At 42.4% G+C, this 15,455-nt stretch overlaps 2 protein-coding genes across 2 annotated transcripts; both read left to right on the top strand.

The window, feature by feature from the left end:
- The first annotated feature begins 3,416 nt into the window (after positions 1-3,416).
- cd164l2 (CD164 sialomucin-like 2) lies at positions 3,417-6,446 on the top strand. Its single transcript, XM_023412313.2, has 6 exons — positions 3,417-3,639; positions 4,084-4,170; positions 4,427-4,519; positions 4,608-4,649; positions 4,917-5,076; positions 5,333-6,446. The coding sequence occupies exons 1-6, from the start codon at positions 3,561-3,563 to the stop codon at positions 5,346-5,348; spliced, it is 477 nt and encodes a 158-aa protein (XP_023268081.1). The 5' UTR covers positions 3,417-3,560; the 3' UTR covers positions 5,349-6,446.
- Positions 6,447-7,465: 1,019 nt separating this feature from the next.
- On the top strand, positions 7,466-15,385 carry sytl1 (synaptotagmin-like 1). The gene is made up of 15 exons (XM_023412266.2): positions 7,466-7,595; positions 9,119-9,245; positions 10,526-10,677; positions 10,786-10,900; positions 10,987-11,044; positions 11,136-11,172; positions 11,255-11,295; positions 11,572-11,688; positions 11,912-12,078; positions 12,184-12,286; positions 12,559-12,720; positions 13,094-13,172; positions 13,290-13,389; positions 13,662-13,867; positions 14,922-15,385. The coding sequence occupies exons 2-15, from the start codon at positions 9,121-9,123 to the stop codon at positions 15,062-15,064; spliced, it is 1,605 nt and encodes a 534-aa protein (XP_023268034.1). The 5' UTR covers positions 7,466-7,595; positions 9,119-9,120; the 3' UTR covers positions 15,065-15,385.
- Positions 15,386-15,455: the final 70 nt, after the last annotated feature.

Raw genomic sequence — 15,455 nt, 5'->3', positions numbered from 1 at the left:
ACACACACGTTTTCTCAATAAGACCCAGGGGCCTGGCTGAATGAGGGGATATTGTTTAGAGATGGGCAGGGCTCAGAGGTGTGGAGCTGTGGGGAATGAGCTCAGGGCTGGCGCTGTCCACGGTGCTGAAACGCATCTGGATGACTCATGGGGAGATGTCCTGCAGAGAAACAGCAATCTGTGTGAAACAGACACTTCAAATGAAAACTATCCACCAGGATAAGTAACAACTTTGCTCAAAATATCATGTAACTACCCCTTGGTATAACAACAACTCGGCTATGGCTTCTTTTTTTTTATATATCATATCTTATAGTGATACTATTGGTGATAGTATTGCATTGGGAGTACATTTGCGTAGCCTATGTACAAAGATGGGCTGAAGCAGTAGTCTATAATAATGCAATCTGCACAAACATCAAAATTAACCACAGACTTGACAAACAGACAAACACTTCTGTGACACCATTTATTAAAACTGGACACGATAAGCTTCACACATGTGATCTAATAGCCTTAAAATCTTTTAGAAATCTTACAGACCTGTTCTTGTATGTGTGCAATATTGGCATGAAGATTTGTGAGAGAGGGTTTCCTGTGCTCAGACAAAACCGGGAATTATAGGCCTATTTATTCAGCATGTCATTTCATGCATTGATTTGTCTTTCGATTTAAGCATCAGTTCATAGAAGCACAAGCCCCTACAGTAACATAACAGTAAGCAGGGGGGGGGGGGAGTCATGGCTTTCCCGGTTTGATAGTGAGAGTGTGGGTGCTGCAGAGTGGGCTGAGCTGCTGTCTACGTGGTCGCGCATATCAATGCGCTAACTCGGGGGAATCTCGTCCTGCTCGAGCCATATTAGGACACACTTCCTGTCGATAAACCCCTCCTACGTCACAGAGAGGATCTGACACTTGACGAGGGCAAAAATGAAGTATATCGTGAAGAAAATTTCTGCAACATAATAGTTATTTTTCTCACCTGAAAACTTACTACATGACAAATTTGATACACAATGATTATGTGTAAATCTTATATTTTACAGGGACAGAACTAATAACCTAAGAAAGTTATACTGAAGGAATATTGTAAGGAATGTGATCTGTGGAAGGTCCAGGTGATTTCTAAAACACTCAAAACTGTGATGGATTTGTATTTCTATGCCCTTGGACGGTTTGTATTTGTCCTAACAACGGCAACGACTAACAACCAGGTTGTAAATTTCAGCATTATCCATCCATCGTTTGTCGCCGGTGCATCAGCAACGGGAGCATCAGTGGAGGAGGAAATCGTGTTCGACAGGACTGCGGAACAACCCTGTGTGCACGCGTGTGTGTGTGTGTGCACGTGCGTGCGTGCGTGTGTGTTTTATTTTTATTTTAAATCACGCCAACACAGACCAGCCGCCCCGTGGCTCTGCACAGACAATGTGTGAGAGAGCATTCGTACAGTGTGATATGTGGGAGTACATGAGCCACGTCGGTGTGAGTGGAGGAGGTGGTGATGGTGGAATTCACTGCATAAAGCTGAAGAGTGTGTCGTGATGCTGGGCTCAATTCACACGAGTTTAATGGGTAGGTCCGGGGTATGACTCAGAGCATTACAAAGCAACACTTGCAACTACATTACTTTTACTGATGCATGTACAGGGGCACAGGTAGGAGAGGAGGAATAAATTCGTTTCTTAGTGGGGCATCCTGACCCCCCTTTTACTCTTCACCAATTTCCACATCATTGTCATCCACGTAGTACACACACTTTCAAACATTCATTTACTGAATAAGTTGGGACTGCTGCTAAACATAATAATATGCATTTGTGCTTGTGTGCCAAAATAACCTCAACTCAAGGTCCCCTTACTTACTTTTTCTGAGCTTTATACAGCTTATGGAGAGTATTACAGTAATTATTCAATGCTTTGCTTCATATGTGGACTTCAAAACCTTCTCTGAGTTGTCTGCCATACACATCCATTATGTTAGAGAGGATTGACAAGTGACATGGCAGCACTTCATCACAGTCAGTGACACATTTGAAGTGATAATAGACCATTGACGCAAAGGCTGTCTATTGTACGTAGTCACATTGGTTCTGACCCATCTCTGCCTCCTACGTCAATGTCATTATGTGTTTCAAAACCATTCATACCTATAGTATATTTAGAGCTGTCTCAATTGGTTCAGATCACTCAAGACACAATATTAAAGGTGCAATATGTAATTTTCTCTCAAACAAAACAATAACAAAAGACCAAGTTTGGTGACGTTGTGAAGTAGCATCGTGGGAGTTGCTGTCTTCACCACCATTGCCACCATTGTAGTCAGCTTCTCCTGGTTAGAATTCCTTCATTGTCAGTCGTTCAGGAGGTTTTTACTAAGAGCCAAATTATCCGCAGATGTCTCCTCCTCCCCAAAACAAATGGCCCCGGTGATTAAATCCAGTGAAAACTCTGAATGAAGCAGTTTCACATTAAAAATTATCCCAGAGGCCGTTAATGTTGGGTCAGCTTGTTTTTCTGATAACTAATGACCCAGACATTCAAGGACGTTTTTGTTGGGAGCCAAATTATCCGCAGAGGTCCCTTCATCTCCAAAATAAATGGAGCTGGTGATTAAATCTGGTAACAACACTGAATAAAGCTGAATAAAAATCTGTGTTTCCCCCAATGCTGTTAGGTGGGTACAAGACGTGTTTGATGGGCTGTGAGCCTGCTCAGCTTGTTTCTCCGAAACTTAAGATAAAGATGTCTGATGCCCGATGACTAAAATCCTTATTCAACTTAAAATATATAGTAAGAAACAACCAAGATATAAAATGTGTATTGTATGTGGCCTGGAATTGGATAAAAAGTCAATTTTGACTGCTTCTGGCAGACAACAACACCACTGTCGCATGTATAAGGAGATATGACGCCATTGTCAGGTGACCAAATGAAACAGACCGTCACCATGATTAATTAATTATGGATTTATCTTGGTTTGAAAATTGCTGGAAACATTTTGGTTAATGCAAGTAAAATACATTTGAAATACATTTTTAGCCATGGTAGCAGTGTGGCTTGAAATGTACAAATGTTTATGGTACCCAGGGGATGGATTGTAAAAACTCATCTCCTGACGGAGGATGAGGATATTGATGAAAAATACACCTGATCATTTTACTGCAAACACCTGCACTAACTTAAATTTGTGCTATTTGTAAGGTCATACAGTATGTGTGAATGCTGGTGTGTGCGTGCACTGCCGGCTGATGTAAACAGGTGTCAGTCCATCCAAACTGGTGTGTATTTCAGGGGCGCTGAGCTGGGCCAATTGGTTGCCAGGGAACCAAGTTTGGGTGTCGCTCATGTTACAAAGATCTCTGTGTCTCCTGTCTTTCTCTCTTTCTCTCCATGTCCGTAGCCAGGAAGCATATCTCTATTTGCAACTATTGGCTACCCTTTTGAGGACTTACAAAAGACATCTTTATTGAAAACTTTTTTTTGCTGATAGAAATTCAACTCAAATCACCAAGGTTTCCAGCTGTCATTTTCAGGTGTTGGTGCTCTGTGGCTGTCAGGATGCAGCAGTTGGTATTGAAGGTCCTTTGCTCCACACTGCTGCTTCTAGCAGGAGTGTCATCTGTATACTCAGGATCAGGTAGGGATGAAGCCACATGTTTTAAATATTTCTCTTACTGTATGACTGTTTCAAACTGTTTTTGTCTTGAAACCTGTTGTTTTCATGCTGCACTTTGTATCTAGTGTGTCCTTTACTTGATTCCACCAGAGCATGATTTCACTCTTTCAATGACAATTTCTCTCCTCTAATTTACTGTGACAATGGCTTGTTCTCCAGGATTTTGTATAAACTAACAAGAAGCGAAAGCGTGAGAGGTGAATGAGAATCTACCATCCTTTCTTTGGCATGACTCTTGTCTTTTGCCCACTCACATTTTCCTATTCTGACACCGTCCAGACTGGTGGGACATCTTGCAGTAATTACAATTTTAAAATGGTTCTGTGGGAAGATAATTGTGCATCGGCCAATCAATTGGCATTGATTGACACTTCCAATTGAGTGCCAGTCTTTTCCCTCCTACAGATTGTTCTCAAGCCGAGTCATGTGACCTGTGCGTTGGAGACTCCATGCTCAACCTGACAGGCTGTGTCTGGAGGCTTTGTCCAGATGGTGATGCACCTATATGCACACACACACACACACACACACACACACACACACACACACACACACACACACACACACACACACACCTATGACCTATGATAGTAATTCAATCATCACAGCTACTGTAACATAAGCTTCCCTGGTTTGTACAAGATGATTGAATTATTTAGTAAGCTAGGAACGCATACATAACACAGACAGACAGACACACACACACATACACACAAACACGGTAAAAGGCTTTTTCTCTCTGTCTCAGGTAATGATACAGGCATGTGCGTAACTGATGAGGGCGACTCGGCAGACAACACCATGAATTGTAGCTGGACCAGAGTGTCTGAATTGTGCACAGGTAGCAAACAATTCCCTCTGAAATGGACACGAATCATTTCTGTGAAACCTCAGTAACTGTCATCTCTTTTGCATGTTTCGTTTTCCAGTTGTGGAGAATGTGGCTGAGGGAGGAGGTGAAGGTGACTCAGGTAAATTGTATCAGCTCTACTCCAGCATCCCCTCTCCCCTTGCTCTTGCGTCAGACATTTATTATTCCCACAAGAGCTGAGTAAAATGTTCTCCAATGACACTCACTTAGTCATTTCTACCGGTAAAAAAATCTCCATCTGTGCTTTCTCTGAAAAAAAAAACAAAAAAAAACTCTTTTCTCTCTCTCCTCGCCTCTTTTCCTACCCTACCTTACTTTCGCGTAATTTCACCCATTAAACCCATTAAACCCTGTCCTTTCCATCCAGGTAATGACAGCAACAGCAGCTCATCCCCAGAGTTCTCCCAGGCCAAGTTTGACATGTCCAGTTTCATCGGCGGCATCATACTGGTGCTGTGTCTGCAGGCAGGCGGTTTCCTCGCCATGCGCTTTCTCAAATCCAAAGAGCAGAGCAGCTATGACCCCATGTGAGTTTGTGCATGTAGGTGTTAGAGAATAGAGAATTTAGCGTGACAGTATCAGTTTGAGTATGTGCATGTAAATACGTCTGTGTCACTGTGTGAAGTGATCGTGTGTTGGTGCAACAGCAGTCTCTAGTGGTAGGAAAGATCAACAGCACCTATGTCTACAAGGCAATTCACCTTCAACATCCCATAGATTGTATTTTCATTCTGATCACTATCCTCATCTCTCAATATCAAAATCCTGTCCGTCTGTACTCAGAGAGCAGCCACAATGAAGACAAGATGTGTGAAGGACAAGCAGATGAGGGTGGAGGACAGCAGAGCAGTGACTCATCGACTTGTGACGACAAGATTTTTTTTTTTCTGAGCCCCTGTCATTTTTGGTTTGGTCCCCGTGTGAAGCCCTGGGGGTTGGGTGTGTTTATAAGAGGATATTTTTCTCAGATTACTGCATTGTGTAACGAGTGTCTGTGCATGTGCTCACTATGTATAGCAGCATATTTATTTCAGAGACATTTTGACTGTTAGTCTTCATACAATCAGACAAATGAGAAGCAAAAAGCCTCTGATTGTTTCAGCGATTCAAAACCCAACATAAATCTTCACTTCAACTATTTTAACTAGTTAAAAGTTTGTCCTCTTGCAAACAACAGGCAACTGGCTGTATCAAATGAGCTGTTTCGACTGTGTAAACAGTGCAGTGCAGTTATGGGAAAGGGTGATATAATCCCATGTAGACAGAAGGTCAGACAAGGTCATTACTGGCATTTAGAACTTTTTTCAAGAACACTGAAATAGACCAAAATGAGACTGTGGAGCTCGATTTTGTGTCTACGAGTACTTCTGTGTGTCATGTGGAGTTGTGAAACGTCCTAGTGTTTTATTGAAACCAAAATTAAACTCTATATGTATCTTATATCTATTTTATATATTAACTTGTAGTGTGTGAAATTGCTTGTCTGGGTACCCCGAGGAGCCATCTTGAGGATTCCTAAAGGTCCCACTTTTGGGACCATAGACTTATTAGAAGCTGTAGACCTTCAAACTTCATAAAGACCTGCAGTATAGCTCTAGCACGTCACGACTTTGATTTGTGTGTTTTTGTTTTGAATGGTCAATAGCTTGGAGACTTTTTTACAAGTTCATTTTCATGGAGGGGATTTCAGGTTTGGTTGCTCATATTTATATGAGATACATATCAGCTTTAACCCTTTAATAACAGCTCAAAGAGATGTGATGTGGCCCTGTTTACTCGTGATAATACTGGAAAGGTTGGCTTTTATGAAATGTTTGGATTTTTTTGTGATGCCATTTGAATAAATTAATAAGGCTGTCTGTCTGAATAAACAAATAATAAATACCTGTTTCTCCCAGTGTGTGTGTGTGTGTGTGTGTGTGTGTGTGTGTGTGTGTGTGTGTGTGTGTGTGTGTGTGTGTGTGCTTCTTGCAGGTCAATGAGAATCTGGTAGCAGCTAAACACTGTAAAAGATTGTACAGTATGTGCTGAGTGTGTATTTGCCCATGCCAGTAGAGTGAGAGAACAGATTCGACTGTATTCTGGGTGCGACCGGAGACGAGTGCAGATAAGAATCACCTACTAATCCTTAGATATGTGGGTGTCGGTATGGATCCCAGCAGGCAGCAAGAACACAGCGCTTGGTGGAGGCCTTTAGGGGAGCAGCAGGATGGCTGGTTGGATGCACCAGTCGCTGTCTGAGCCAGAACCTACAGGCTTGAATAAGCCCACACAAAAGCTTCCCAACTGGGCAGACTATGGCTGTCATCCAAGTCTGTTGACAAAAGACAGGACTGAATACAGGTCTTTTTTTCACTCTGAACCCCCCTACCCACACACACACACACACACACACACATTTCCAGTGAGAGAAACATATCAAGTCCGCACTAAAGTTGAGGCTGGTTTAATGTGCTGCTGGCAATTCTCTCCTCTGCTTTAAAACAAGCAGAAAGCTCTGTTTGTATGTGTGCATGTGTGTGTGTGCTTGTGCGTGCGTGTGTGTGTGTGTGTGTGTGTGTGTGTGTGTGTGTGTGTGTGTGTGTGTGTGTGTGTGTGTGTGCGCAGCGGAGTGGGTGCAGCAGCAGCAGCTTCAGTGTGTGGCCAAGTGTGTGTTAAGAAGGTGTGGACAGCCATAAGGATGAAAGTTACATCCCACCTCCACCCTGCAATTGGTGTTAGAACATCCGTGTGTTTGTGAGTCATATCAAACAAACACACCGTATCTCTCTCTCTCTCTCTCTCTCTCTCTCTCTCTCACACACACACACTGTCATCCTCCCTTTCTGTAGCCTACTTTCTGTTTGTTTCCGCCTCACACTCGGCTCCCAGCTGAGTGCAGCCCCTGTGCTCACTGACTCTGGAGGGCGTGTTCACTCCGTTTACTCAGCACACACACACAACACAACACACACACACACACACACAACACACACATCCACCGCACTCAGGACAACTTTTCACTAAACTTTTTCACAGATGGAATTGGCGGATGCTGTTAAGTAAGGTAACGCAGTTTTGACTTGTCTTTCATGTTTCTCACTCTCTCTCTCTCTGTATTTTTAATGTGTGTGTTTGAGGGGAAAGTTTAACCTTTGATCCAAAAGTGGCGACAGGTGTCCTCTCTCTCGCGCTGTTCATGATGAGGGAAGTGCAGCACAGGCCTATGTTCCCCTTATAGAGACTCCATATAAATAATAGCGACCAGGCGTTTAAATAATCGTTCAGAAATATAGCGCTAGATACTAGAGTCGTCAAACTTTGTTTATGAAAAGAACAGCAACTGTTAAATCAGTTTTAAGCAGGAACGAGCAGTTTACAGGAACAGTAATATCAGGATAAAAAATATGATGTACTCTCCGTCATCTACTCCTCACTACAATATTATTATTTTCTGTGTTGGGTCAGGTTGTGAGAGCTGCGGTGTTTTCACTGTATCATATCCTGTTGAACTCCTAGGAGAATCGTTTTGCGCATGCGTTAAGTGCTCAACGGTAACTAGCCTCGAGGCAGTGGACACACACAGTCAAACACACACTCAAAAGACAACCGTTTTAAACTGTAGTGCAGCTGGTTAGCTTTTTACCTACAGAAGTTTTCTGTCCTTTTTAAAAAACATCATCTCAGTATCAGTATCAGAGCAAGCAATGGCAGCTTTAATAATTAAATTTTATTCTTTAGCCTTTTATTGTAGTTTTGGTGGACAGTCCACAGTAGAGAGCATTTGGTGCAAGCAGAGATGAAAGTCTCAATAGCAGACAGGAATAGCCCACCTGAAACAGCATGTGTCCTCACCCACTGAGGCACCAGAGCTACAGGAGGACACAGGATTTCAAAGTGCACTTGATTCCTGAAACTGTGCAGTAGTTCCCGACCTGGGGTTCAGTTTCCCTCTGATGGGTCTTGAGATGATACACGGGATATGAAAGAACTCAAAAAATATTATGTCTTTCTTTAAACTCAAAAATCATGACGCTGATCAGATACAAAATAATTAAGATACAAGGTAAAGAAGAACAATCAACTAAAACAAAAATAGAAATACAATTAAAAACAATGCAACAGCTCTTCAAAGCTCAGTATGAACTCCAGGGACATGGATGAAACATTTTTTCTGACTTTTTGTTTCATCTTCGCTTGCTTTTTGTGGGAAACTGAACTTTTACCTCCTCAGGCCTCTAAATGTATTTAAATGAAACAATCTGAGAAGGAAAAAAAAGACTCATGGTGGACCAAATATATACCGAATATACTTACATGACCACATACTGTCCTCTGAATGAGTCAAAACTAAAAAGATACAAAGTGAAAAAGTTTCTACAAGTTCCTGGAACAATAGCAATTTTACACCACTTGGTTTTGTTCCTGACATGTTTTAAAATGTATTACAATGAAATCATAATGTATAGCATGTTTATTTTACTCACTGTCACAATGTTAAACAGTACCATTAGGACACAAATGTAACTAGAGATGAATAGTTTCCATCTGTTTGTTTGAGTACTGTGGTCATGTGTCCTTCTCTCTCAGGGATGGAGGGGGAGCAGGTTGACTCTTCTCTTGACCTGAGCCACCTCACAGACCAGGAGCAGTCCATCATCCTCCAGGTGTTACAACGTGACCTGGAGTTGCGTCGTTGTGATGAAGGACGTGTAAGGTGAGAGGCGATTGTTTCTCCATTCACGGGCCAGTTCCAGTAATGACAGGATTCAGTAATGAGCACTAACACACAGAGGGGTGACAAATTAATTTGAGGTCTAAAAGCAGGTTTCAGATGGGTTGACATCCGGCAACTGTGAAGGCTTCAGTATATGATTCACATCTTTTTCATATTCATCAAACCATTCAGAGATCTATTGTGTGTTGTGGATGGGAACATTGTCATCCTACTCCCATCGGGATAGAAATGTTTCATCACAGGATTAAAGGTGATCACTAAAAGGTGACACGTCACAGTCAATCAGAGAGGATGACAGGATGTTAAATGCAGTAAGGAAACTTTTGCATTTGTTTTGTTTCTCCACCTTTTCCTTTAATTTGTCACCTCCATGTTGTAGTTGTAGGTTGAAAATTTTTTTACATTTTTGCTGTGTGTTATTGGTTACCTGAAACCTCAGTGGGTGGAGTCAAATAACTACAGCGCTTATAAATACATGTTGCTCTCCACGTTTTAAATCTTATCCTGGTTTTGATCTCATTCAGGATATGATATTTACATGGTACATGAGACATCTGGTTTTTCATATCCCAGTGTACATGTTCACTACAATATCTAGGTCTCTGATCATCTGGCAGCAGATGTGTCTTGATCCCTCAACATCTGATCTCAGCAACTTATTTCTGAGGAGAAGCACAGCTTTGTTTCTGGCTGCCCGTTACGTTTGCCACTCTGTGGGATTTAGCTTCTCCATCATCAATAACAGAAAACGAGAGCGACAAGGCAATTTCTGTTTTTGTTTTACCAACTACTACATAACTTGAGTTGATGATGCACAGTGCAGTGCAGTGCAGCTAAATACCTAGTCTCCCGTTTGTGATGCTTGTTTTGATTAATCTTTAAATTAGGACCTGAAGCAATGACTATTATTTATTATTGATTAATGTATTGATTTTTCTTTTTGTTATATTTGAGCAGCTTGAAATTAGAGATTGTTTGTCATTTGATCTTGACTAATCATCTAAATGTTTCAGTTCTTCTGTCAGGCAGGTGAATGTATCAAACACCTTGTTAATTTGCATGTTAACATGGCAAGTCAAAATTTGAGTTATTACATCATTAGGAAAATTGACGTGTCTTGTACATGCTGACTAAGTTCCATGACACCAGTGACAACAGTGACTGTAAACCCTCTGTTTAGTTTCTGACGTCCACTGACTTTTAAAGACAGGAGGTTGTGATTCTTTGCTGTTTAACTTGGCGTCGTGTCAACGCTGCAGGAACCTCCAGCAGTCAGAGACAGACCCGGCACGTCTGCGCTTCCTGTCTGGGGCATGGTTCAGCGAGGAGAGCAGCAAACGCCATCGCAATCGGACGTCAGGCTGCGACCTGGTCCATGCCACCATACGCCACAGGAAGACAAAGAGCAGAGGTCGGTTTTCATTTAATGCAATAGTACTACCTCTGGCCCGTGGGGCTGCTTTTCTGTTGTTATGGGGATATCCCAATGATGGTTCTGTGGTTGTTGCCATGGTAACAGATGTGCCCCTGGCTGGACTGTTTAATGGAAAGAAACAAGAAACCTCGCATGATGACAACAACTCTCCTGAGGCAGAGGGAAGACTGAAGGACAACAAGGAAGAGAAGAACGCAGGGTTAGTGAGGGCAGAGAAAAAAATCATATCACTTGTTGCAAGATTTGTGTGAAACTGCATTGCCACTCTGTTATTTGTGTTTTCAGGAGTCAAGGAGGTTTGAAACCTACTCCCACACCCAGAACAAAAAGTCCAGTAGCACAGGTCTGTGTGTGCATGCATGTTTCTCATTTCCAAGCATGAAAGTGTTTTCTGAATGATCAACCAGAAGTTAATAACCCATCTTTAATTCCAGGGTCTCCAGCATAGAAATAGTTCCTCGTCATCCAAAGGTAAGAAAGTTTCTATCTCAGTGCCTCTGTGCCTTTCTAGCGACCTCTTTGTACTAATATTAACTCATCATTCTGCTCATAGAGTGTGAAAGGAGAAGTAATGGCCACTCAGAGGAACCTGAGGTGATTATAAAACACACCAACATTCACAGATTATCAAGACTAATGGTTTTGATAAACACTGCTTTTAACTGGCCACATTCTTTCACACTTTCTATTCAGACCCTGCATCAACACAGAGTCCATATTGTTAATGAGCTAAACGTATAAATCAATCACACATTTTCCAGTGGTGGGGTATAGTAGGGTAGCTAAAGGACATCATATGAAGGGAGAGGGTACCAACTGATAGATGATCACTGGTGATGCTGCATCTGAGAATCTTGTGTACATGTCTAGGATGACTTTGAGCATCACAATGGAGACACTGACTCAATGAGCAGCAGCCTGACGGAGGCAGACCCAGCTTCTCTGAAAACCAGCAGCTCCACCAGCAGCCTTCATTCAGGCTACACGGTACACACACACACACACACACACACACACACACACACACACACACACACACACACACACATGCATACGTGCATGCTCACACACACATTTGATTAATTGGCTATCTGGCAAACGCAAGATGACTCAGCTCAGGACAATGACGTAGGTGCTGATCTTTGTTCTGCGTGTGTGTGTGTGTGTGTGTGTGTGTGTGTGTGTGTGTGTGTGTGTGTGTGTGTTGTAGCTCAGTGGAAGCATGATGAGTCTGTTCAGCTCAGGAGATTTTGGACTGGTGGAGGTGAGGGGCCGTATCCAGTTCTCACTGGTTTACGAGACCCAGAGGGAGGAACTGCAAGTCAAAGTGCATCGCTGCGAGGACATCGCTTCAGCACGCAAGAACCGCTCCGACCCGTAAGTGACAGTGGGTGTGTGTGTCTGCATCTAAATGTGCATATTGCAGCAACAATGTTACATACAAAACCAGTTATATAATGTCTGTGTGCGCGTGTTTCACAGATATGTTAAAACCTATCTCTTGCCGGACAAGTCGAGTCACAGTAAGAAGAAAACTTCAGTGAAGAAGAAGACACTCAGCCCAGTCTATGATCAGACACTCCGAGTGAGACACTCTCTCATTTACATATTACACAAAGGCAGCCTTCACATGAATCTCCCATCTGCCATTTGTCCTTCAGTTCTTCTCCACGTGTCCTGCAACATGCACTGCAGTCACTTATTTCTCTAGTTTTGAAGATGTTAAATTGTCAAATCTTGTAAATCTTTTTCCTCCACTGACCATATGCCTCCATAAATGTAAGCTCCCATAACACTTTGCCCTGTCCTTCCATCCTGTCACGTGTTAACGGTCTGATTCTGATTATATGCTGTCAGTACAAAGTGAGGATGGGGGAACTGCGGAGTCGGACTTTGAACCTGTCGGTGTGGCATGCTGAGCCCCTTGGGAGGAACGTGTTCCTGGGTGAGGTGGAGGTGTCTCTGGGCCTTTGGGACTGGACCTCCACTCAGCCGCTGTGGCAGGACCTGCAGCCACGGGTAGGGAAGAGTAGATTTGTGTTGCATGCAAATACACACTCGTGTAGTCACATAAATTAGCATGTGTGTTTGAATACTCCCAGACTAATATTTACCAAAACACTATGGTGCCCGCATCTACATTTGTTTAGTATCTGAGTGTCTGTGTAACAGCAGTTTTGGCAGCTTTGTTGAAGACACAGAATACAGGGAGGAGTGTCTCTTGTGTCTGGTAGAGCTGAAGGGAGAGGAAGACATGCTGTGAATATCAACTAAGGTTTTATGTAACCTTAATCTTTTCCTGCTTCCACACTTCTGCTTCCCCCCTCCTTGCTTTTTCCTTTTTTTGTCTTTTCCTCTGCTTCTGTTTTCTACTCTTCATCCCACATCACAGGTTCATTTGAATCTAGACTCCATCAGCAGTCGTGGGACCATCATGCTCTCTATTAAATTCATTCCAGACGGATTTGAGGGTGAGCAGAACACATATATCATGGATGCACATTATGTCTTACCTCAATATCACGATTGCATGACTCTCATACATTTTCTGTGTGTGTGTGTGTGTGTGTGTGTGTGTGTGTGTTAAGGTAGCGGTCTGCCACTGACAGGAGAGCTTCACATCTGGCTACGGGAAGCTCAAGGGCTCCTGTCCAACAAAGGAGGTGCTATAGACTCATTTGTTAGAAGGTGTGTCAGCTCTGCATCATATTTTCTGATATTTTGAGTCATTTTTAGTAGTCAGAGAAAGCCCGTTCCCCTAAATGCAGCCTTAAAGCACACTCAAGTTAGTGCACGCCCCTATATGCTGTAGAACAATGACCAAAAAATGTTTGAATCCTCATTTAAATCATTTAAACCATCTACATACACCTACAATTTCAGTCTTGAAATTAATCCTGGTTGACTTTGGATTCAACTCACAATCATTCTTAATCATATCATACTTTAAACCCCACAAGCTACATACTCCCAGATGCTAGTAGACAGAGTGGCCAGAAGACACGGGTGGTGAAGCGCTCCATCAGCCCTACCTATAACCACACCATGGTGTATGATGGCTTCCACACCAGCGACCTGAGAGAGGCCTGCGCTGAGCTGAGTGTCTGGCAACGTGAAGGGTTAAAGACACACGTCTTAGGAGGGATTCGTCTGAGCTGTGGAACTGGTGAGAATCTCTGCGCTTTATATTCACATTAAAAAGAAGAACCTGTTTCCAGTACTTAGTTCTTATCAAGGGGATAGACAGAGTTGCCTTCACCAAGGCTTCACATCCTGACATATTCTTGTTTTGATTTGGTGATGTCATGTTCAGTATAAACTGTGGTTTCTTGTTTGTGTTGCAAGCAAATACCTGATTTCGCTTCCATAAATATAAAATGCATCATGTCTTGTACAGCTTAATACTTTTCTCAGGAGCTTACAGGCATTTAGAAGATCATACTATACTGAAAAGTAGGAACCCCGTTTTAGAACACTGAGGGTTGACAAAGGTACGACACAAATACAGGAGCTTTTTATCAATAACTTGCCTGTCTTTGTGTTTTGCTGCCGTCATTATACATGTGCAACAGTGAAAAATGGTAAGACTGGTCGCTTGCAGAGGCTGCATCCTGTTTCAGTGGAAGCCCTTTGTGACAGATAATATTGTAGGCAAGTTAGGAAGGGAACCGATGCTCCTGCCTGTACTTTGGTCTGAAAGTAGCCTTCCAAGCTTCATCTACAGTGGTGTTTAGCAGTGGTATGGCGACAGTATTTTAGTCCAGTACTTCACGTTGTATTTCATTCTGTTGGCATTTCAGGCATTTCATAGAGTCATGCTATCAGAGCAAGGTCATTTCTAGGTGACGCCTGGTGCATTGCTGAACATCCCATATTGGGTTGTTGGGGGTTTAAATCTCTCCACATAGACCGCAGGATGGGTTGAAGCTGCTGTCGCCATTGAACTTATATCGTTAATTTAGTTGTTGTGAAGTAGTTCACCTTGATATTGACAGTGTTGTTATGCTCATAGCGAGTTTTGCTGTTCTTAATAAAGAGTGTGCAGCACTGTAGATCAAACCACTGATAGAGCAACATCCTCATCTTATGTCTCATTGTGGGTTTCCTGAAGGGAGATGATGTCAGTAGATTGGTGTGTGTGGGTTGCAGCAAGGATTCCTGTGGTAATGTCTTCAACATCAATAATGAATAATGTGTTTTTTTTGTTTTTTTAATGGCAGGTCAGAGTTATGGTGAGTCTGTCAGCTGGATGGACTCTACAGAAGAGGAGGTCGCTGTGTGGACCTCAATGATTGAAAACCCAAACCACTGGATTGACATGACACTACCAATCAGAACTAACCTCAACCCCCGGTCTGAGTGACTCAGACACACTTCATGCACAAACACACACTGATTCAAATAATGGCTGGACTGAAAGAACACTCAGCACATAGGCACATTTAACCTCTCTATACACAGATACACTGTTTATTTCTGTTCGTACACACAAACACACACAGAGGGAGTTAGTAGTGGTGCAATATTGTGAATTAATGGCGTAGAAATATTTAGTTCTGAAACCAAATCTGTCTGCTTTTCAAATGTTTTATTTGTATGTCTTGGCTTCAGTCTGTGTCTTACCTGACAAAAGTGCATTTGTAATCCATTGTAATTAATTGATTAAATATCAAACCCGAACTTATGTAGCCTTGTCCCATCCCTTTCTATCAGTTTCAGTATATGAGAGAAATAGGACAATCGCTTTCACCATG

This window comes from Seriola lalandi, unplaced genomic scaffold (genome assembly GCF_002814215.2).
Source record: "Seriola lalandi dorsalis isolate HSWRI2012SDOR001 ecotype SW California unplaced genomic scaffold, Sedor1 jcf7180002054476, whole genome shotgun sequence".
Taxonomy (NCBI): Eukaryota; Metazoa; Chordata; class Actinopteri; order Carangiformes; family Carangidae; genus Seriola; species Seriola lalandi.
This window is presented reverse-complemented; position numbering and strand designations above follow the sequence as displayed.